This window comes from Schistocerca serialis, chromosome 2 (assembly GCF_023864345.2).
Source record: "Schistocerca serialis cubense isolate TAMUIC-IGC-003099 chromosome 2, iqSchSeri2.2, whole genome shotgun sequence".
Classification (NCBI taxonomy): domain Eukaryota; kingdom Metazoa; phylum Arthropoda; class Insecta; order Orthoptera; family Acrididae; genus Schistocerca; species Schistocerca serialis.
In genome coordinates this window covers 529,197,850-529,222,681 of record NC_064639.1, presented here as the reverse complement: position 1 = coordinate 529,222,681, position 24,832 = coordinate 529,197,850, and the positions used below count along the sequence as shown (strand labels likewise).

Sequence of the window (24,832 nt, the reverse complement as noted above, 5' to 3'; positions counted from 1 at the left end):
GTGCTCACCTGTACACAAAGTTCAGTATTATCAGTTGTGTATGTTCATACCTCAGTAAAAGAGTTTCAACTTATTTGCAGTACCGAAGCATTTCACCTTTTTCTACTCCTACTCACTTCTACATTCGGCCTAACCTTCAGTTTACATGAGCAGACCCATGCGCTGCCTTCCAGGCAGGATACTAAAAGTACACTGATTTTAAAGACATTAAAGGCCAAGATTTCTTAGATTACCATTATGAAATGACATACAGTGTGTTCTATCAGTGGTTTAAAGAACAACTCTTGCTCAATATTTGGGTGTGTTCGGTTATTGTCATGGATAATGTGAGGATCCACTCAGTGCAAGTGAACAAAGCTCCAACTACGAATATAAAAAAGGCAGACATTATTGCATGGTTGTAATGTAATGGAATATCTTATGCAGTCAAACACAACATTGAGCGTGCAGAATTCAGTGGGTTGCTGAACACTCAGAAACAATGCAACTTGTCTCTACAGTCTGTGATCTCGGCACGGTATATGCGACCACAGTGTGCTTCAATGCCAGTTGTTGGCTATATCTGGTTTGCACATTACACTGTTTACGAAATGGACTGGCACAAAAGTTCTGTGTTAGCTCTATTAAAACACACATTTGCTCCCTTGTCCACATGCTAGTTATGTTGTTAGGTCTGTAGTATATATAAATAAAACTTCAATCTCCATGGACATGTTACATGGCAAAAAGAAAAGTACCATGTCCAGTTTATAAGGACATATCTTATAAAAGATCATCACACACAGTGCAATACAAATTCTTACTTGATCACTGTTCCTGTTCAGCAGCAAAATCTTTACAGCATGTTAAATAAGAAACTTAACAAAAAAAAGTGTGAAATATCGTACTGCAATCAGTGCAAGCTGTTTTGTAGATTAAGCAAACCAAACAAACTCACTCCTCAGAAAGACACAATTATATTTCCGTAACATCAAATATTATAGAACATACTTTACTTAAACTAATCAGAAAATATCGTAACCTATTAGAAAGCATGAATGCCAGTAATAAAAATATTTGGACTTAGTGTGGTGCGAACCAGCAACACATCATCTGTTCTTACCAGTCTGCAAGGCTGCTCATTGCACCACACCAACCATGACTGTCCAGTCACTCTACTTTTTATCCTACTGGCTACAGAAAGCTTTCATCATAGGTAAGTTCTGAGCAGACATTTAATTATAACAAACTGTATTAAGAACATTGCATTTCTTAAGGATCCTCAGTGAGACATTGCCTTGAAATGGCATATGTTAATAATATGTAGGTTACAATAATTCTTTAACTGCTAATATGACATTTCCCGTTATTTTATTACAACAAATCATACAATTAGTGATGGTTTTTTGAGAGATCCTCTATTTTCTGATGCTTAGAAATGGCAATACATATGGGCTTCAACTGAAAGCCAACATGGCATCTTGCAAGTTGTAATCTTACCCTCCCACACAATACCAGTCTATTTTCAGTCACTTCATAAAGATTAATTCTTTTCTAAAGCTTCGAGACGTTTAACTTTTTAACTTATCTTCATTTTCTCATTGTTGGCTGTAGTTCATCACATCTAGGGGTAGATTCTTGAGACTGAAATTTTTTAACTTTATGAGTTCCAGGTGATATGATAAATATTAAGTAATGCTGTTGCATTCTCTCTGTTTCTATGACTCTCTTTATTTTATCCCATTCTTTTATGTCACACTATCTTTACAATCTCCACTTTAAAAACAGAAATTTACATTGTTCCTGCCAAACAAAACATGTCCGATTCCATCACAGGCATGCCCACTACTCCTAACACATTCTGCAGTACTAACAATGTTCCAAAGAGTTTATGAAACAAAAGAGTTCATGAACTTTCTTGTCAAAAGAAGAATCATCACCAAGTTATATCATTATTTTATAAATGAGTCCAGAAATAAATTTAATAAATATCGTCAGAGTGTGCAGTTTAATAATAGGAATTGTAAGTATGCTAGATATTTCATAATTTCAAATGTTTTTAAAAGAAGAGTAATTTTAAATGTACATACAAAGTTAATACATATCAACTGTAATTAATTTCTTTTTGTACATTTTAGCCCAAAATATAATAAATTGTACACAAAAATCAAATGAAATTCATTTAGTTAAACAGCTGAGATAATGTTCTCATATACAAGTTTCAAAAATATTCCTGGTATCGGCTATTTCTATTAAAGAGAGGTAATGTTGGAGGAGGGTGTCCCATTACAGAATCTGTGCTGAGAAGAGATGGCGTGCATATGACGTAGGTGGCATTCGTCCACCTCATTGGTAAATGTTTAAACACACGTTCCAAATATCTGTCATGTTACCTGTTGCTCTGTACTTCTGGAAAGACTTCCCAATGTGGTTTTTCCATAGTGTGATGCCAGAAACTTGGCATACTCAATGCTCAACGTTCAAACACACTGCCCATGTACCAATGGCTTTAGAGTTTGTCATATATATGAGCACAACTGCTGGTTCTTATCAATGTCTACAAGCTTGCATACACAGTTTATGTGGTAGACAATGCTGTAAAGCAGCATGGACACTGTGCTCTTGGGTTACCCCCATACCTCTGCAATTACAGCCCGGTCAAGCTGGTATGGGCTTGGGTGAAAGCATATATTGCGAGGAAAAAAAAAAAATACATTTAAAATTGTAAATGTTGAGAGGCTTACACACAAGGCAATAGAAAGCATCTCAAGATCTGCATGGGCAACTTGTGTAAGACATGCAGAAAAACTGCAGGATGAAGACTACAGCAGAGGAGTTGGCAGGGACACAACCATGGAATCCTTTGTTACAGATCTTGCTGAAAGCACATCATCTATGCCAGACAGTGAAAGCGATGGCATGCATTTCTTAGTGTGAAGTACGTAAGCATTAATTACTGCTACTTATGAATTTGTAAATGTATGATTGTGTCAGCAGTTGCATTAAAAATTACTGACACCTCAAGTATTCATCTCTGCCTCATAATAATGCAGTTTTCTTCATAATACATATTTCATTCAATTAAATAAATTTATCGTAATACAGTAGTAGGTTGCAGAAGGCAAGAAAATTAACTTTCAGCAGCCTTTTGAACAACCAATTTCTCATATCATTAAGGTCACACATTTTTAAAGCTTGAAAATGCTTTAAATATACTTGATCACTGCTGACATGTAATGTACACAACACAAAAATTCATTTACTTAAAGAACATATCGTTATTGTTTTAAAGACAAAACAATGAACATTGACAGTATTTAAAGGAAGAAGACACATCATTATTACTGACAAAATTGTGTGTGTGTGTGTGTGTGTGTGTGTGTGTGTGTGTGTGTGTCGCTCTTCACATTACTAAGAATGCAGTTCACTGTGGAACAACGTGTATTGTGTATGCTAGTGTGCTGTTAGCATTCACAGTGCATGAACTGAGTGAAGAATATTGGCAGCATTGCATCAGATCTTCCCTCTCTCCCTTTGCAGAATGCACGCCACACACGCCTTAATAGCTGCTCTCCACTCCAGACGATAGTGAATTTGTACACACTTTTCTGATTGTATCACAGTAGTTAATTCTTTTCATGGGAATGTTTAATGAAAGAGAGAGTTGTGGACTTAAGAGCCAGCACGTTATTCTTTTATATGTGTTAAGACAAATAAGAGTCAGATTTAAAGCCATATGGTGGAAATAGAGGATGAATTGCTTCACCCCAGACAATAGCTGGAATGAATTTAGCTCAAAATGATACAGAAGTGACAATGGAAGGTGATGTAATTCATGATCTGAAGAGCTTGTAGAGCAGAAATGTGTGCAGGTCAGTTCTAAAAAACAACCTAGGAAAGTTATTAAAATGTTACAATTTTTTTTTTTTTTTTTTTTTTTTGAAAAATCGTAACCTATAGCAATTGCACTAAAAGACACTGTGACAAGAGAAATTTAAAATAAACTTGGCAGGGGCATAACCAAAAGACTGTGCAGCCCATACACTAAATGATAAAGAAAGCAGTGTGGACATGATGCAAGGACACTACACCAGATCATCAAAATTGAGAGAGTTACCAAAGATGACACTTAAACCAGTTTTAAGTGATCCACTATATAAGTGCAACAGACCTGACCCTACGGTTTTGGAGAGATACTGTAGACCCAAAGCCATGACTAAATACTGCTTTTCTGTTCAAGCACGAATCACACCAATTTTGTATCTTGCTGTTTGGACTGAATTTATGAAAAATAGCAGGTTGCTACTACTCATTAGAAAAATAAACAATTTATGTAGATGATGTTTTGACAGCAAGATTGTTAGTGACTATAACACTGACTAAATAAAAGTTGAAGAATCAAATTTCCATGTAACTCCAGTAAATTTTATCTCGCTTTTTCTCTTACTATAAGGGAAAATCATTTTCTTGAGTGTTGATCACCACAGTTATTAATGAACATGTAGTCCACGTAGCATCACAGATTCAGAAATTGAAAGAGATCTGACAAGTTTAGTTTAAAGTTATTTGTTTACAATTCAGAAAACATTGCATTCAACCTCAACATAGAACACTCAATGTTGCTCTCTGCCATGGGATGAGTTAGTTGCTGTTCATGACCAGCCAGAAGTCATTCTGATTTTTGTCAAGCAATTGGAAATTGCTCAAAATGTATGTGTGGGATAGGCTACTGAGACACACATACTAGAGATACCAAATCTACTTCAAGTACTATCCTCTCTCTTGGACACTCCCTCTTCTGCAAGAAATACAAGACATATCACATTTTGTTGACTTAACTATGACATATTACTAATAGGTTTGAAGATCCTGTACAGCTAAAATAGAGACAAAAAAGAGCTACACCATCCTCTCAAACAACAAATCTGAGGTGCTATCTCACAATGAAACTAAAACACCAAGACTGTGATATGCTACACCTTTTGGAATGTCTGTCAGAGGGAAGCAAGTCCAAAAGAGTAAGGGTTTGTTAATTATCATAATTTTGAATGCACAGTGAGAAATGGCACCCCTTAATGAAATATCCAAGGGTCAGGAAGGATCACACTGTGTACTTAACACTGTACATCTGGGGTCTTCATTCAGTATATGATATGGCTGTTCTGCCAACCACTGGGGGAAGGGATGCAACCAGCAGTAGAATCCACAGAGATAAGAACTGAAGTTCCACATGAGAATGTTTGGGCAAACCTCAATATAAAGTATGGGCATAAGCTTGTAGTTGGATATTTCTACTGACCACAGGCGTATCTCCAGATGTAACCGAAAATTGTGAGAGATATCTTCAGTGCTCTAGTACTTTTGTTCTCCAATCATACAGACACCATTAGAGGACACTTTAATCATCCAATTCTTGATCTGGATAACTGTAGTTTTACAAATAGTGGGGATGGTATGACAACTTGCAAAACATTACTAAAACCTTCTCTGAAGGCTACATGGAACAGATAGATCAGAAGCACATTAACAAAGGAAATATACTGGATCTAATGACAAGAAACTGACCAGACCTCTTTGATAGTGTCCATACTGAACTGGTATCCATGACTGTGATATGATGGCAGCAACAATGATTAACAATAATACAAAAATCGATCAAAACAAAACCCCTCTTCCTTCTCCATCAACCCTTCTGCCAGAAGAAGGAGTCACTGTCTCCGAAAGCATGCATATAAAAAATAAATAAATAAAAAAAAATAAAAAAAAACTTTTTTTATATGTGTGTTCTCCTGTCAGTGTAGTTGGTGAGTAGATTTTTTTTAATCTATCCAATTACATTATATTATCAAAACAAATAGCAAGATTTGCATGCTTGGCAAATTCCTCAATGAGGAATTTGAAACATTTAGCTCTAAGCAGGAGCATACAGAGGAAAGTGGGTTCAGATTTAGAAGAATAGTTGGACCAAGCAGTGGATAAATTCATTATGGAAGGAACCCAACATATATACAGCCTCTATAAGGAAATTTCTAAAGAAACCACAACTACTGCACGATGTGTATAAAACAAAGCATAGAGATACAGATAGAGATATGCTAAATGACACTTGTTTCGCTGTCTAAAGGACAATTTGTGAAGCCTTCAATGACTGCTGTAGAAGAATGTTATCCAGTGACCTTTCACGAAACCCACAGAAAATCTGGTAAAATGTAAAAGTTGAAAGTTAGCTCCCTGACACTCACAGATGAATAGATAACACAGGAATTAAAACAGAGTAGTAAAGCAAAAGCAAAAACATTTAACTCCACTTTGAAATGTCCCTTTACAAAGGAAAATTCAGGAGGATAGCCCCAGCTCAATCCTTGCACCACTGCAAAGGTGTGTGATATGGATATGACAGTGTCAGTGCATATGAAACAGCTGAAATTGTTAAAATCGAACAAACCGCCAGAGCCCAGTGGATTCCATATTAGATTGTTCACAGAATTTGTGTCCAAGTTAGCCCCTTAACTATAAGAAACCACTGATCCCTCAAATGAAAAACTGTATCCAAAGATTCAGAGAACACACAAGCATATCAATCTAAAAGAAGGGTAGCATAAGTTATCTATTAAGCTACCATACAATATCTTTGACATCAATCTCTTGTACAATCATAGAACTTATTCTGAGCTCAAACATAATGTGGCATCTCAAAGAGAATGAATTCGAGAAACATTGGTCATGCAAAACAGCAATTCATGTTTTCCAACATGACATTCTGAAAGCCATGCAACAAAGCTGCCAGGTGAATGCAATATTTCTTGACTTCAAAAAGCATTTGACTCAGTACCACACCTACATTTATAATCGAAAGTAAGATCGTATGTGATATCGAGCAAAGTTTGTAAGTGGAGTGAGAACTTTTTGGTATGGAAGAGGGAGTATGTTATCTTGGCTGAAGAGTCATCGACACATGCGGCAGTAATTTCAGACATGCTGTAGGTAAGTGTCACGGGAACCTTGTTGATCATGTGACATATTAATGAACTTGCAAACACCGTTAACAGTAACCTTAGACTTTTTGAAAATGATGCTGTTACCTATAGTGAAGCACTGTCTGGGAAAAGGTTGCCAAAATATTCAATAAAATCTTGGTATGATTTCAAATTGATACAAAGGTTAGTAACTTGCATTAAATGCTCAGAAATTTACAACCGTGAATTTCATAAAATGAAAAAAATGTAGTATCTTAAGTCTATGATATTATTCAGTTACAACATATATAGATATTTGGGTGTATTTATTTACAGGGATGTGAAGTGAAATGATCACAAAGGCTCTGTTACAGCGTGTCAGGTGGCAGACTTTAGTTCATTGGTAGGATACAGGGAAAATGAAATCATTGTACAAAACACACCACTTACAAAGAATTTTTGTAACCAGTTCTCAAAAATTGCCAAAGTATGTGGGGCACAAACCAAACAGGTCTGCCAGGGAATACTGAATACATAAAAAAGAAGGTCACAGGTTTGCTTAGCCCATGGGAGAGAAATACAGAGATATCAAAATACTTGAAACTAGCAGACACTTTAAGATACACCAATTATCTTACAAAAGTGTACATACCATGTTTCAAGGACCAGTACCTTAGAATATACTAAAATTCCTATGTATCTCTTGTACATAAACTGCAAAGACAAGCTCAGAATAGTTAAAGTAAACAAAGAGGCATTTAAGCAATAATTCCCCCCTTGTTCTATACACTAAGCAACCCTACTAAGAGCATCGAAGGGAAGTTTCTTTTGCCATGCATTTCACAGAGGTTTTGCAGAGTACAGATTTTGATGGAGATGCTGGAATGAATGATACCTGTCACCTGGGTTCTGAGGACAAACTTGGATTATTTTGATGCCTGACAGATACTAGATTGTGACAAATGGCCTTGCTCAAGTGATTTTAACAAAGATCACAATCAACTTCATCACGTCCAGAACTGGTTGTTATTAAGTTTTGTATCGAGTGGAACGATTGAACCAGACACTTAAAATATTCTGCAATTTCCTTAAGGTTAGAAATTAAATTGAGAAATACAGGATCTTAAAAATGGTTCAGGGGGTTCTACACATTAAAGGTTGCTATACAGTTAGTGCACAAGTGTGTGCTTGCAGATTATGTGACTTTCCATCCAGTTCAGACAATCATTGCTGTAGGAGACCCTGAAATATTAAGACCTAAAGAAATTTCCTCTGCAGATACAAAAATTAAAATGCTAAAGATCAACTGCTGAAGATGAAGTTGGAGTTTGAGATGCTTCTAAAAAGCAGTGGGGCTAACATAATGTGAACGTGTTCAGATATGGTGCCACTCAAGAATGTGTGTGCTGTGCATATGATAACAAGCTCAGCTGAATTTTGATCCAAATCTATCAGTATCTGCTCAAATTCCAAGCAACTTCATTGAAATGTACAACTGAATTTGTTGTTTTACTTCTTTTTTCATCTTTTTGCCTCATTTTCAATCAGCTGTGTGTACAATGATTTGTCAGGATTGATGTCATAGTGTTATTCTCACTGCTTTTCTGTTCTATATAAGAGTAAATTTCAAATTTGTGAAGACAGTGGCATTCTTCATGGTTGAACTGCTGGCCAGAATTTAACTGTAAAAGAAAAATAGTTCATTCCATGGGAAGAAAAGGAGGATAGATTGGGAAATGTTGGAATGGAAGGACAAGTGACTCAGACCTCAGAATGAGAGGGACCCACATGTTTTGGTCATCAGCTGTACTTGCATTATGGCAAATACTATGTATTCACAAACTTCTCAACTGTCATATACATGATTTGTGAATCTTACAGCTACTTGTCTTATCGTGACATGGGAAAATGAGTTGAAAATTACTGCTACTTTTCAAACACACATATTCAAAAACTTTGTCTTGATATTGTTTAATTCAGAGGAAGTGTTACTTCCATGAGAATTTCACCAGCAGAGAGAAAACTGTTAATCGCAGGTAATAAATATTGTCAATAAAGTGAAAATGTACCGCATTTACTCGAATATAAGCCGCACTTTTTTTCCAGTTTTTGTAATCCAAAAAACTGCCTGCGGCTTAGAATCAAGTGCAAAGTAAGCGGAAGTTCTGAAAAATGTTTGTAGGTGCCGCCACAACTTACTTCTGCCATCGAATATATGTAGCACTACACAGGCATGCTTTGCAGGCACAAAGATAAATACTGGTGCCAAAACCTCAGCATCAGTAAATCAATTAAAAGAAAAGGTAGAAGAATGTAAACATGATGCCATGTATTCTTTCGTGTTTGCTGCTATCTCATTTAAATCCTGTCTGCCTAATAAACTAGGAAAGTAGAGTAAGACAACAGTGAACGTGGAAGAATATACATATCATGTCATGTTTATGTATTATTCTTATGCTGAATAGTAATACAGTCAGAAATGAAGCACAACAGCTGACTAGATTTTTAAATCTAAGATAACCCTAATTTCTGTGCAGAATGTAATGTACTAACGAGGTGTCTGCAAAGATTTTCAAACGGAGAAAAATTTTCGCTAACCTCTCGTTAGAACTTCTTCTATCACACGCCGTCTATTATTTGGTTCTTATTCATCATTATCAAAGAAAGCAGCAGTGTAAGTAACAACAAATAACAGTCTCTTGCCATTGTTTCGCATATGAGACAATTCCTCTCTTTTTTTTTTATTGTAACGGTGGTAGGGTGCACAAAAGCAAGCCATGCCGCGAGCGACGACATGTCGTAAACACTCATTATCAGAACGCGACAAACAATGCATGACACAGTACAATGTTGCATTTCCAGCTTAGGGGTGATGTAAACACCTACAACAAAGAGAACAGCACTTATCAGATCAAAGCAAAATAAGCAATCGATTCAAACCAGCTGAAGCACAGGAAAAAGGAAGGGTACCCTTATAAATACGGATGGAGCGCCTGACACATAGCAATGGCTACTCGGTAAAGTTTAACTGCTAAGCTTACGACTCGAACCAAACTACTGTGTCTGTATCTTCATCCACTCGACCTAAATTGTTACAATGGACCAACTTTGTTTCAATTTGGAGGTGCGGTCTAAATCATTTCTGTCCCCTTGAATTTAAGAGTCTCAAATTTCAGGTGCGGCTTAGATTCGGGAAAATATTTTTCCTTGATTTCAAGTCTCATTTTTCAGGTGCGGCTTAGATTCAAATGCGGCTTAGATTCGAGTACATACAGTATTGTATGAACCTCATAGTTACAGTGTGACAAAAACAGAGCAAAGTGTTGCAGGCGATAGGCCACTTTGTCCAGTAAAGTTGCAGAAGGACTGAAAAGAGAAACCAGAGGTCTGTGATCAGCAAAACTTAGAAATGTATGGGAAAACATGAAATTTTTTGAACATGTACACAACAGCAAAGGCTTCTTTTTTCCACCTGTGAGTAGTGCTGTTGTAGTTTTGGAAGTGTACATAATAGAGCCTTTGGAACCGTCTGCATATTTATGCATGAGAATGGCCCCAAGGCCATGCAGGGAGGTGACCAAGGCCAAAACAAGATGTTGGTTAGGTAACAAAGCAAGGTGCAAAGTACAATTTTTACTTAATAGGACAAAAGCGTGCTCACAGGTGGGCAACCAGTGAAAAGGGACATCTTCATGTAAAAAAGTAAAAAAGCATGAAGTGATTGGGCCAATGTGGTTGCATCAGGAACAAATTTATGTTAGTACATAATCTTTCTGAGAAAGGCTTGCAACTCTCTGACATTGGTAGGATGCAGCAAAGCTGTAATGGCATCGCCTTGTTGGCATAAAGGCCTGAACCAGCAAGTGAGACTTCATAACCGAGATAGATGATAGATGGCTGAAAAAATTGTGATTTGTCCAAGTTACATTTCAAAGCAGCAGCCTGTGGCACTGTGAACAAGGTATGACAGATCCACAAATGTTCATCTATTGAGGAACCTCAGACCACACAATACCATACAGTTGGTAAATGCACCTGGGCACAGAGGCAAAAAGTTGCTCCAAAAATCATTGCAAAATGGCAGGGGTGCTAGCGATGTAGGATGGCAGCTGCTGGTATTGATATAACTCGAAGGGGGTATTCACTACTAGAACATATTCGGAATCTTTATCTAGAGGCAGTTGTAAGTAGGATTCTGACAAATCTATTTTGGAAAAATATTGGCCCCTGGAAAGCCATACTAAGAGTTCATCTGAACAGAGTAAGAGACAGGTATCAATAACAGAATGTAAATTTACAGACACTTTAAAGTCACCACAGAGCCAAATGCTGTCTTAGGTTTTTTGACAATTGCCAACAGAGTAACCATTCACTACAGGAGAGAGGCATCATAACATCCAAAAACGTAAGTTGGTCTAGTTCCAATCTAACTTGCTCCCATGAAGCTATCTGGTCTGAGTGGGCACGAAAAAAATGGAAGCACACCTTCAGCTTCATTGTGATGTGAGTCTTAAAATCGGTAGCACACCCTAACCTCCCAGAAAACAGGGAGGTATGTTCCAAGCCGAGCATGTGCAGTTACTGGTACAGGAGCTGAACCGATTCCAGATGCACTTCTCCAGAAAGAGAGTACCCAAAAATTTTGAAGGCACTTAACCCAAATAAGTTTCCAGTTTGGCATCATCCACTACTAGAAAGATTAAAGGCCAAGCAACTGTTATGTACACTACAGAAGTTGAAAACTATCCCAATATTGCTATTTGTTGTAACTCACTAACTGATGAGATGTAGGGGCCAACCCTTGTGATCCAAGATCAACGTAGGTTTAAGAATTTAACAACATCACTAATTGCATTTTTAAAATCTTGTCCATCACAATTACTTTACTTCAATGTAAAGTTTGTTTGGGGCTACCATTACTTGGGAAATACTATTCACATCCATGTTCATGTATGGTGAAGGAGGGAGAGTTGCGCGCACGCGCACGCGCACATGCACACGCACACGCACGCACACACAGTCACAATATGTCCCTCTCTCTCCCTTTTTTTATTTTTACAATGGTTGCACATCACTCAGTGATTTGGGCACGTGGTCCACTCATGTTGAGCAAAGCAATGAGGGCACTTTGGAAGAGGAGTACATGGCTCCTGTTGTGGCACAGATTGCTGCTGCTTAGCATGGAGCTGCCCCATGCGGCACGGTGGCCATAGTTGCTATGTCATCTCCTTGCCCATGAGCTAACCGATGGTGGCGAAGGAGAGGAAACAATGACGGCTGCTTCACATCATGCTTCTATCGATTTCCTACTGCCCTAGATACTTCAAAAGACTGAGCAATATTCAGAACATCTGTGAGAGAGGGATTTCACATTGTAAAGCATGTTCATGAACTTTCCTATCAGAAGCCAGGCATATAATAGGTTAACAAACCATCAAATCAGCATATGAGTCACGGTCGGCCTCACTAACAAAACTGGTACCAATGGCTAAGCCCATGAAGTTCTGCTGCCCAAGCTCTGTAAGACTGACGTAGCCACTTTTGAAAATGGTAGAACTCAACATGAGCAGTGATAACATGAGTACATTTGCAATGACAATTAGAGTTTCATCAAAATAGAGACTGGCAGGTTCCTGAAGAGAAGCTAGCTGACGGAAAAGGTGATCAACATGAGGAGATATCCATGACAGAAATTAAGGCTTACACAAATTGGGATCAATGAATCTAAAAACTTGAAAATGTTTTTGATGGAGTTTCTCATATGCATCCCAATCTTCTGCAAACTCATCCACTGGAGGTAACGGTGGATGTTGCATCAATGGTGGTGGAACCTAGTGTGTCAACGAGGTTGCCAAATTGTTTAGTGCCAAAGGGAGAATCTGCTGCTGATTGTTGAGAACTCAAATTCAGCAAGAAACTGAAGAACTTCCTTTAATGATATGTTGACTGTATATTGAATCAAAGAAACAAAACACGCAGAATAGAAAAGCAAACTCATTGCCAAGTATGTTGTAATGTTATACAGACACAGTCTCAGAAGTAACACCAGCCAAGTTTTATTCTGCTTCCACATGAAGAGAGCAACAACAATACTGAACGAAGTACAGAACGGTAGAAGGTCTCATAACTGAAGAACACATCAAAATACAGTCTTATAGGGGAGCATACAATAAGCAAGTAAACATAAATGATCTGAGGGCCCGGTGTGCTGGACTTTATACTGGGCTGTCGTGCACAGCACAGCATTTGCTGTGCTCAAAGCTGGCCACAGAGGCACCTGTATCACACACTGTTTGATTACTCGCACTCACACTACAAGGTTACAACACTTTCCCTTCCTCCTGATGAGAGAATTTTTAAAAAGTCATGAAGATCGAACTCAACTACAATTTTTCATTTGTATGCGGGCTGTTTTGTTTCAGTCATTGATATTCCGGCAGTTATGTGGACACTTACCTTCTGCCATAATCACTATGTAATTAGGGTTTACTTCAATGTGAATCACACAAAATTCATCAAAATATTCTGTGCAGTACATTGATCAAAAGTATCCAGTCGCACTCATGTAACGCAATGAGATGTCATGAGAAGTGGACCCACCAGTATAAAAAGAGGAGGAGAGTCCTCTGCTATCCGTAGAGGAGCAGTAACAGCAAAATGAGTCAGTCAGGACAGCTCTGTGACTTCACATGTGAATTAGTCATTGGATGTCACCTGAGTAACAAGTCCATCAGGGACATTTCAACCCTTCTAAAGATGCCCAAGTCAACTGTTTGTGATGTTATCACGAAGTGGAAATGTGAAAGAACAACCACAGCTAAACCAATACAAGGCAAACATAATGTACTGACAGACACAGACCATCTAGCTCTGTGGAAGGTGGTTGTACAGAAAAATCACGTAAAAACAGAGGACCGAATCACCTGTGGGTTCCAAAGTGCTACCAGCATTCCTGCTAGCACAATGACTGTGCATAGAGAGTTAAAAAAAGGAAGTGCTACAATGGTTGAGCGGCTCCTTGTAAGCCACATATTTCTGCAGTCAATGCTAAGCAACGCTTGAGGCAGCATAAAGATCAATGCCACCGGACAGAGGATGACTGGAAGTGATAGATCTGAAGTGATGAATCACATTCTACTTTGTGGCAATCTGATGGATGGGTTTGGGTTTAGCAACTGGCTGGAGAATGTTACCTGCCATCGTGCATAATGCAAGCAGTGAAGTACAGAGGAGGTAGTGTTACACTGTAGGGGTATTTTTCTTGATTAGAGTGTAGTCGCCTTATTGCAGTTATGAAAACACTAAATGAGGAAGGGTACCAATGGATTTTGCAGCATTGTGTACTACATACAGTAGAGGAACAGTTCAGAGATGATGAGCATTTTACCAACATGGCAATGTATCCTGTCATAAAGCAGCACATGAGAAGCAAGAAGTTGTAGGCAATGACATTCCTGAAATGTGCTGGCCTGTTCATTGCCCTTATTTGAATGAAACAGACATCATCTGGGATGAGTCAGAATATCAATTTCGCTCTACACCCCAGCGTCCAATGTCACTACCTTCTCTGGTTCTTGATCCTGTGGGAGAATGAGCTGCCATTTCCCCATTCCTCCTCCAGACACTTCACTGAAAGTGTCCCAGCAGAGTTCAAGCCATGATAAAAGTGAAGGGTGGACATATCCCATATTAATAGGTGTTCACATACTTATGATCAGGTTGCGTATATGATCTTGATGTGCTGTTTTGAATGTATAAACCATCTAGATGGAAAGAAATTTACTGAATGTTCTTATTTGGCAGGCAGTTATTTAAAAATACTGTTATGTATACACATTATGTTTGCGAGGACAACACAGCCACATGGAAAGCAACATAATTTCACTTCCACAAAGCACACCTTAAAAAAATTTCTGTACTTACCAAGAAGTTTGGACTTTCTGTCAGCTCTCTTGACAAAATACAGATTTGGCTTCAATTTAGCATACACAGCTGCCTCCAAATAAGATCCAATACAAATTACTGGATTTGATATAATATTGTGAGCAAAAGATTCAAGAGGTGAGCACCACTTCTCAGATGAAGCTATCACTTGTAAAGATACAGATAGTCCTGCTGCTCTTTTCTTTAACGCTTGTTTGCATTCTGCAAGAATAAGTTTCACCTGGAAATTGAATTACAAAAAAACCTCTCTAAATGAATGAAATAAAAGTACATAACATTCATCCTAATTAGAGAACATTTTCCACTATCACCACCGCCATCACAATCACTAACCCCATCTCATCTCATCTCATACACTGTATGGAAATAATCCACTGTTATTTACTACGCCAAAATAATCTGTGTAATACGTGATGTTTCTCAATAAAAGGAACAAATTAATACCTGAGAGGAGAAGTAACAAGTAAGGTCTAACAGGAGCTCATTTTAGTCATACAATGCAAAATCCTTTACAGCAAAGTGGGCAACACTGGACCTCCACAACACACATCTGTCAGCTCTTGTGATTCTACAGCACAATGATCATGAGCCATCAGTACCAGTTCAGTCTCAATGTGTAATCAGGGAATTTTGACAACCACCTTGCAGGATCAGGCTTTCTTCTGCAAGGCCTCACAAAAATGATTTATCTGCGTGTAATGCCTCCCCACGAAGCCCATGAGAATGTTATTATGAATTAATAGCTGATATTAAAACTCCTCTGTGATATTAATAACTTGCTTTAAGTAATCATTTACATCAAAATACGTGTTCCACGTCACTGGAAAGTGCATGGGAGAGGGTACATAATGCCCGTGTTAGCCATTCCCTATCTTTTTACATTTGCCAAAGGAACTACATGTTTCTTCTGTTCCATGTTGCTTTGTAGTAACACTCCATGGTATTGAAATACATATATGAATAACTTGGGAAGAGAAACAAATTCTGAAAGCTGCACACATAGCTATGTTCTTTAATAAATGTGTTAGTTTCAGTGGCTGATAAACGTATACCAAGTTTACATCACAAATATTGTTAATAATAATACGAAATAGGACAGGCTCTTATTCACCACATTAAAGAGGCGCTGAGCAGCAGACAAATTTAAAGGTAAAGTAAGCTATCAGACAGAGAGAACCTTCACGATATACAAACACACACACACGTGCACATGCTCACTATCATATACACACAATTCACAAATACATGGCCACTGTCACCTCTGAGAATTCAGCAATTAAAATCACAAATAATCAATGTGTCATTTAATTTCATTAGCAGAATTCTGAGAGAACTCAAAAGTAACTCACAATGAATTGTGAATTACTGTTGTTTGAAAATTTTCACTTGCTTAATGAGAAGTCTAAAATGTTATGTTCACTGGAAAGACATGCTTAGAGCATAAAACAAGAAACAATGAGGCAGTTTCCAAAAAGCCAAATTTGATAAGGATAGAGGGAACGGGGAGGGGGGGGGGGTTGTTATTTTAGATTACATATTGAATATCTGATTTAATATTTAAACATTCTCTCTACCTTGACAGTAAGAAAGTGTAATGAACTATTTGGTACCTTCTAAGAAGAGAGCGAGTGAGTGAGAATAGGTATTCATAAAATATATTAAACTCGACCTTTGCCCTTTTGATTTACGAGGCCCAAATGGTTTCGTGCAAAGTGCCCAATGCCAGCGGTTTACACTGTAAATTTAAAACAATGAATAGCTATCCAAGACAGGCTGAAAGAAAAGGATCAGTTATTTATACCCGTCCTTGCTATTTTCATTCAGCTGTTCTTTGTCCTTAAAAACATATCCAACATTTAGCCAAATCTTTCCTAATCAGTCATCTACTGAAGAAGAAACTTCTACTAACATACTATGCAATAGCTTTTTCACACCAGTGTTACAATTTCTAAAAGTTATATTTGGCAGTCTGACCTTTGATTATTCATTTTGCTTTCTCTTTCTTTAAAAAAAATTCTGAACACATTATCTTTCAATAAAATAAACTCTCCATTGCCACTTCACTATGATGCAAATTAGTCAATGGGGAGTAATCGTAAATTTAAATTATGAGTAAAATCAAACAATGGACGCTCCAGACTGGAATATCAACAATATAAGGAAAAGGATAGATGGCTGCTCACTGTAAAGCTTACACGTTGGTTTGCAGACAGGCACACAAGAAGACTGTTACACATTTAGCTTTCAGCCAAAGCTTTCTTCAGAAAAGAACCCCCCCCCCCCCCCTCACACACACACACACACACACACACACACACATACACACACACACACACAGAGAGAGAGAGAGAGAGAGAGAGAGACGCGCGCGCGATCACCATCTCCAGCAGCTGAAACATTCTGGTCCGATTAGTAAGCTATTCTTTTCCTTATACTGTTAAATTATGAGTAACATACAAATATGCTTCAGTTTGTTTACATGCATTTCTATGACGCTAGTATGGTTAAAAGCATTACAGATATAAAACAAGTTAACTGACAATACATGAATGTGGCTTTATGATAAAGGTATAAACAGAAACTATCAATTACTATCTTACCTCTGAAAGAAATCTGAATGATAAAACATCCACTTCATCCAAAACAAGGTGGCACAACCTACTGAAGTTGACAACAAGAGGACCCTTCTGTAGAAGCCTCCACAAACATTTTGGTGTAGAAACCAAAATATGGCAGCCATTTACCAAATCATTCTGTTTCAGAGAAATAGGAAATATCTGTAATAGTACATCACAAAGAAAGAAAACTGATCTATATACAATGATCAAATCCCTGAATTTAAAAAAGAAAGAAAAAAGTTCTATTTGTAGAACTGTCAGTAGACTAATTATTATTCATAAGCATACTGTACAGACTGAGGAGGAAACCCACATATTTCAACATAACACAAAATTAGTCAACTGTACCCTTACAACACTTTACATGTATGAAGGTATCTTGTTGTCAGAACAGTGTAACAACACAATTCTTTCTCTGTCTGAAAAAATGATTTACACAGAATAATTAAAGTACTACTACAACCTCATATACAGATAGAAAAAAACTCTACCTATGAAGTGCTAGCTGCAATTAAAAGTCACACAAGTGGACTCTTAAGCATAAGCACTGCAAAAGAGAGGAAATGAGACTAGCCAGAGATTAGATAGGCACGTCATCTTACACCTCAAACTCTTGGTAAAGAAAATCATATACTTGGGAGTCAAACTGACTGATGCAGGAAAAGCCACAATAATGATGATGTTGTTGTTGTTGTTGTTTTTTTCCCTCTCCAATTATACACTCTGCTAAGCCAAAACATTACGACCACTGCACATCATGAGGTTGGATGCCGCCTAATGACTTAACACGCTATGGAAGGCATGTAAGTGCAGCAGAGACGGATGAGGAGTCACCCTAGCGAAGATATGGGCTGAAAATGGGGAAATCCACTGCAATAAGTGACTTTGTCAGAGGACAGATTATTATTATGCAAAGCCAGTGAATGAGTATCTTAAAAACGGTCAAGCTGATCAAACGTTCACATGTTACTGTTTTAAGCATCTACAGAAAGAGGTAGGAGGTCAGTGAAACTACCACTAGGCACTAAATGGTTGGACATCCAAGACTATTCACAGAATGTGGGGTTTGGAGGCTTGTCTGCTCTTTAAAGTAGGATAGATGGTGATCTGTTGCATCTCTGCTGAAAGAGCACAATGATGGTGCACGCACAAGTATTTCGGTGCACACCATACATTGAACATTGTTGGACATGGAGCACTGCAGAAGATCACCCCTACATGTTCACATCTAACCCAACAACACCGTAAATTATGATTGCAGTGGGCATGGGACCATCGGGATTCGAATGTTGATCAATGGAAACATGTCGGTTCTTTGAGTAAATCACATTTCTTCTGCACTAGGTTGATGGTCTCCACAAACGCCATCATCGATGCTAACAGTGGAACAAAACGAGCAGTGCGCAATGGACACAGGCTGGCGGGAACAGCATTATGCTACAGAAGACATTTTCCTGCACTTGCACAGGACATCTGGTAGCAATCAAAGACATGCTGACAGCTGCAAACCACCTTCATTCCTTCATGTTTGATCTCTTCCCTGATGGCTACGTCGTCTTTCAGCAGTATAAATATCCATGTCTCGGAGTCACAACTGTGCTACAGTAGTTTGACAAGCTTTATAGTGAGCTCATGTTGATGTCTTTGTGACCAAATTCGGATGATGTAAATCCTATGGAACCCATCTAGGTCTCTATCGGGCATCATCACCACGTACGCAAATCAGCGATCCATTATTTATGTGAATTACATGACCTGTGCCTAGACATCTCTTGTCACATATCTCCGCAAAGCTACCAACAAACTGTCAGATCTGTGATATGCAGAATCAGTGATGTATTTCATTCCAAGATGGACAAACAAGTTATTGAGTAGGTGTTCATTTGTGTACACAGTCATGGTCTTCTCAATACAGATGAATACAACAACATGACCCAAAAAAAGTGTGTACAAGACATCAAAATGACAGAAATGTGAGACAAAAAATGTTCCTCCAAAGCAAGGCAAACATTTATTGTAAGCAGCTTGGAGGAAAGCCAGTGAGAGTTGATGCAAGGAGTGGAGTAACAGTCCTCTGCCTTGGTACTTTCCAACTTGCGACTGACTACAGTCTGTACCATTTGCCATCTGAAAAATATTGCCTTAGAAGATGACTTCACTGTCAGCTTTGCTCCGCATTTCCCTGTGTATGTTCTCCAGTTTTAATTTTTATTTACAATACCAGTTCCAAAACAGAAAATTGCTGTAAAATGTGGGTGCAGGTATCACAACCCTATTGTAAGCAAGAGGCAGACAAAAAACTTTATCTCTGAATCTGTCTGAACAGAATAAAAACAAATGAGTACAGTGGAACCTCACTTAACAAGCACCTCCCATAATGTGCAATTGGCATAACGAGCAAAACAAATTCTAAAAAAAATATTTGCTTAACAAGCGATATTTCACATAATGAGTGATGACAATTTAGTATGATGCCACCAGCCATTTGCATGCGGCAAGGGAAACATTCAACAATATGAACACCTTTCACTGTCGGCAGTAACATATGAACAATGACTTTAGTATTTACTGCAGTCTGGGTTTCGTGCTCTTTCTGCTACCATCTTAGTGCAGCTTGTGATCACACATTTTTCTAAGCTTCTGTTCACACACTTTTTTTTTTTTTTTTTTTCCAAATATTAATAACCTCTGCAGGAATGTCCCTGAAGATAAAGCCGCAAGACAATGACCATAAGAGAAAGAAAATGACCTTAGAAATGAAACATAAAATCACTGAGAACTGTGAATGTGGTGTGAGCATAGCTGATTTAGTACGCACATACAATCAGTCTATATCAACGATTTACACTATATTCAAGAACAAGGTTAAGGAGATAGATGCTTCAGAGAGAGTGACAAGAGTACCTAAACAATGGTTTCATATTCTGGACAATGTCGAAAGATTGTTTCTTGTATGGATAAAAGAAAAGCAATTGCAACATGACACTGTTAACGAGAACATCATTTCTGAGAAGACAAAAATGATTTTTGCCATCCTCGTTAAGATGACGCCAGGATCATCAGTGTCCAAAGAAGTATTTAATGGAAGCCGTGGGTGGTTTAAGAGAAGAAATGGGATCCACAGCATTGTGAGGTATGGCGAAGCAGTCAGCTCCAACACAAAAGGCAACAGAGAACTTCATTAGCAACTTCAAGATGCTCGTAGATTCTGAGTGTTATCTGCCATGACAGGTTCTTAATTGAGACAAGATGGGTCTATTCTGGAAAAAGATGCTGAAGCGTACCTTTATAACAGCAGAAGAGAATGCCTTGCCCAGTCACAAGCCAATGAAAGACCATCTCACACTGCAATTCTGTGCCAATGCAAGTGGCAATTTGAAAATCAGACTGCTGCTTGTTTACCATTCAGAAACTCCACAAGCCTTCAGTAAGTGTAAAGTCCATAAGAGAAGGTTAAATGTGATGCAGAAGTCCAACAACAAGTCTTGGGTGACACATGATCTTTTTTTGTGATTGGATCAATGAAGTGTTTTGTTCTTCAATGAAAAAATATTTGCTTGAAATGAATCTGCCACCCCATGCCTTGCTTGTAATGGACAATGCTCCTGCCCATTCTCCAGGTCTACAAGACCAACTCCTTAAAGAATTTCAATTTATCAAGATCCAATTTCTGCCTCCTGACACCACTCTGTTACTTCTGCCTATGGACCACTAGATTATTTCTAATATTAAGATGATCTACACGAAGCACTCATCAAGAATTGCTTTTTAGTTGACTGAAGCTACCAATCTCACTCCCAGAGAGTTTTGGAAATATCACTTCAACATCATTGCCTGCATCAAGATGATCACAAAGACGTGGGAAGGGGTTACCAAGAGAGCTCTCACTTCTGCTTGGAAGAATCTTTGGCCAGAGTGCATTGCCAAATGTGACTCTGAGGCATTTGAGTCAGTACCTATGGAGCTTATAGTCAATGAGATTGTGTCTTTGGCCAAGAGCATGGGACTAGAAGTGGACAACAATGATATCGATGAGCTTCTGGAAGATCATAGCCAAAAATGACCACCAAAAGGCTTATGAAGTTGCAGTGTATTTCAAAGCAGGAAGATGTGGAGAGGAGTTCTTCAGAGAAGGAGGAGGAGGAGGAGACGACGGTAACAGCAAATCAACAACCTTCTGGCACAATGAGAGAAAGCACGGGAATAGTTTGCATTGTACATTGAAAATCATTACCCCAATAAAGCAGTGGCTACGAGTGCTACAAATTTATTTGATGATAATGTTGCGTCTCATTTCACTAAGTGTTGCAGTGTCGGCAGAAACAAATGAATAGATATAGCTTCCTAGTAAAAAAGAATTAGTTATGTAGTGTGAATAATTAAGTACATACAGTAAAACCCCTATTTTACATGTTTGATTGGTCCAGACTCAAAAAACGCAAAACTGAGGAAAATGTGGAATTGAGGAAAACATTAAAACCCCATAAATACAAGCAAAAACACCTGGAACTAGCATATATAATTAAAAACCACAATCCTCTCCAATACATTGTATAAAATCTGTATAAGTGAAGGAAATTAACTATACAATACCATTTTTATACAATAATTTGTGGTAATGAATTTCAAGAGTGTGTAACAGCAAGTAAAAACTCATCAAAAAATTGAAATTGATATTCGAGTACAAGGTAATTGAGCTCTTTTCCGACATGCCACAACCACAAATTATACATCAAAACATGCATTTTCGAGAGATCGTTCCTTTGTGCGCACCCAGAAAAAAGTAAAAATTGATTAACATGGTGAATTAAAATGAAAATACCACAGCAACTAAATTGTTAAACCATAAGCATAAATGTGGACATCTGCTTAATGGCAAAAATTTGTCACAATTGCTGTTACTGTTTAATGCTTCTCTTACAAGCCACACTTTAGATGTTCACCATTGTTAAAGTGTTACTTTAGGCTCGATGAGAGGAACAGAGATGTGAAAAAATGAGTTTACTTCCCCAACTGACATTACAAGCTTATTAGAAGTTGACTCAGTGAATTTCTGCATACTGTGTAAACTGTAAATTTGAAAGAAAGTGCAGGCACTGCAATTTCACTTCATGCCCTCTATCACTGCTACCAATCTTTATGATCTACACTATGCGGTGCAAAGTATATGTGTGAGTAGTCGACATAGTTGTTGCAACTGTTTTGTGTCAGATTTGAAAACAAAAATCTAAAATGTGCTATCGCAAAACCCTTGTTTTGTTTCCATGTGACACCTGCACCACAGCACATCATCTGCATGAAAAGAATGTTTTCAGCACTTCACAAAATGCTTTCACCCCTACCTGTACTCCTGTCATTGAAGGGCCACTCCCCTTCTCCACACAACCAGCAGGCAAGCTCATTTTACTTGTGTTGGTGTGGTGTGGCGGGTGTGCTGGCTATTGTATGACTTAACAAGTTGTCAGCCAATATAAGCTCACACCTGGTCCCCTTTCTCACATATTGGCTTTGTCCTAAGCACTTTGCATTGACTGTCTTGGTTTTCCATTGCTGCTGCAATCTGGCAGTAATTGTATCATAAACGTTGCAAGTTGTGCTGGCAACGTCGATCAAGGATTCATCAGCATTTCCTCTCTCATGTCTCCCCTTCCCGCAACAGCCTTAAATATTCTCTCAACTCCACCATCACCCACGGAACGAACCATCTGTCTTTTGTGCCACTTGTAACTCATTCAGTAACATCAAATGTCAATAGGAAGAAAACAGGATGAAGTCAAGCAAGATTTCGAGTAAGAACTTAGAATTGAGATAAATCTTATTAGGAAGAAACATAAAAATTGGGGAATTTCTAGTATAGATCTTATGGGTTTTTCACAAGGCAACGAGTTTATAGTGTGAATGGCGAAAAATGTAAAATCGGAGAACTTAAAATAGACGCTACACTGTAATACTGCACATATGACTTTCTTTGAATAAATGTCATGACGAAGATAAAACTTTTTAGTACTTTTTCCGCATGGAATGCATTATCATATTTTACATTAATTTATATGGGCTAAAATGTTTCGCTTAATGGGTGTTTCACACTTAAGAATGAGATTCTGGAACAAATCATGCTTGCTGTGGAAGGTTCCACTGTACTGTGATGAAAACCACATTTCAGTAGGGCACCAGTATTAGTGATAAACTATTTATACAGTAGTTACTGAGACACAAATGAATCTGGTACAATGACAATTTTATATATTTCTGCCACTCAAATCTCATCATGCCAGTCAATGTGATTGCATTCACAAAAATGTTTTTAAAATAGTGTGCACTATTCTACTCATTGTCACACTGCTATCACTACTGTTCTCAGCAGCAGACAGCACTGAGAATGTATGAATATATAAAGTGAAAATGAATAACAGTAATGGAAATTCCTGGTTGGAGCAACATGTAAAATAAGGGAAGGCAACCACTCACCTATAGTGGATCATGCATGCAGCACAGCAATACAAAACAGCATTCACACTAGCTTTCGGGCACTAGCTCTTTGTCCAGCAATAATGAACACATTTACACACAGTCACACAGACACCAAACGCACACTCCCGTGGCCACAAAAAAAAAGGGGGAAATGACCTGACAGAGAGAAAAATATGCATAAACTACTCAGAAAAGTTTTTCTTTACCCTCATCACTCACAAATATTTATTATTATTATTATTTCTTTCCTTTCTCAGACTTTATGTCTGGCTAAAAATGGAAAGTGACGCAGACCTTGATCAAGCGTGACTTCCTTTTAACTGTACGGTATATGTTACATTGCATTTAGGAACTTTCGGGTAATTCAACAAGTGTCAATAATCACAGATTTCTGTAGTTGTATATATAAGTTTGGATGTAGCTGTATTGTGTTGATGTACTGGTGTACATTGCGTGGCATGACTCCTGTAGTTGATAGTATAATTGGTATAATGTCAACTTTATCCTGATGCCACATGTCCTCGACTTCCTCAGCCAGTTGAATGTATTTTTCAATTTTTTCTCCTGTTTTCTTTTGTATATTTGTTGTATTGGGTATGGATATTTCGATCAGTTGTGTTAATTTCATCTTTTTATTGGTGAGTATGATGTCAAGTTTGTTATGTGGTGTTGTTTTATCTGTTATAATGGTTCTGTTCCAGTATAATTTGTAGTCATCATTCTCCAGTACATTTTGTGGTGCATACTTGTATGTGGGAACGTGTTGTTTTGTTAGTTTATGTTGTATGGCAAGTTGTTGATGTATTATTTTCACTACATTGTCATGTCTTCTGGGGTATTCTGTATTTGCTAGTATTGTACATC

The 24,832-nt window shown here is 37.9% G+C and overlaps 1 protein-coding gene across 1 annotated transcript in view; it reads right to left on the bottom strand.

Annotated features, from left to right (window-relative positions):
* The window catches only part of LOC126457495 (putative ATP-dependent RNA helicase TDRD12), a 449,051-nt gene that overhangs the window by 189,185 nt on the left and 235,034 nt on the right, over positions 1 to 24,832 (bottom strand). Inside the window, exons 10-11 of the mRNA XM_050093799.1 lie at positions 17,480 to 17,656; positions 14,859 to 15,099 (exon numbers count right to left, since the gene is read on the bottom strand). Coding sequence (XP_049949756.1) covers positions 14,859 to 15,099; positions 17,480 to 17,656 — 418 coding nt within the window. The remainder of the gene's footprint in view (positions 1 to 14,858; positions 15,100 to 17,479; positions 17,657 to 24,832) is intronic.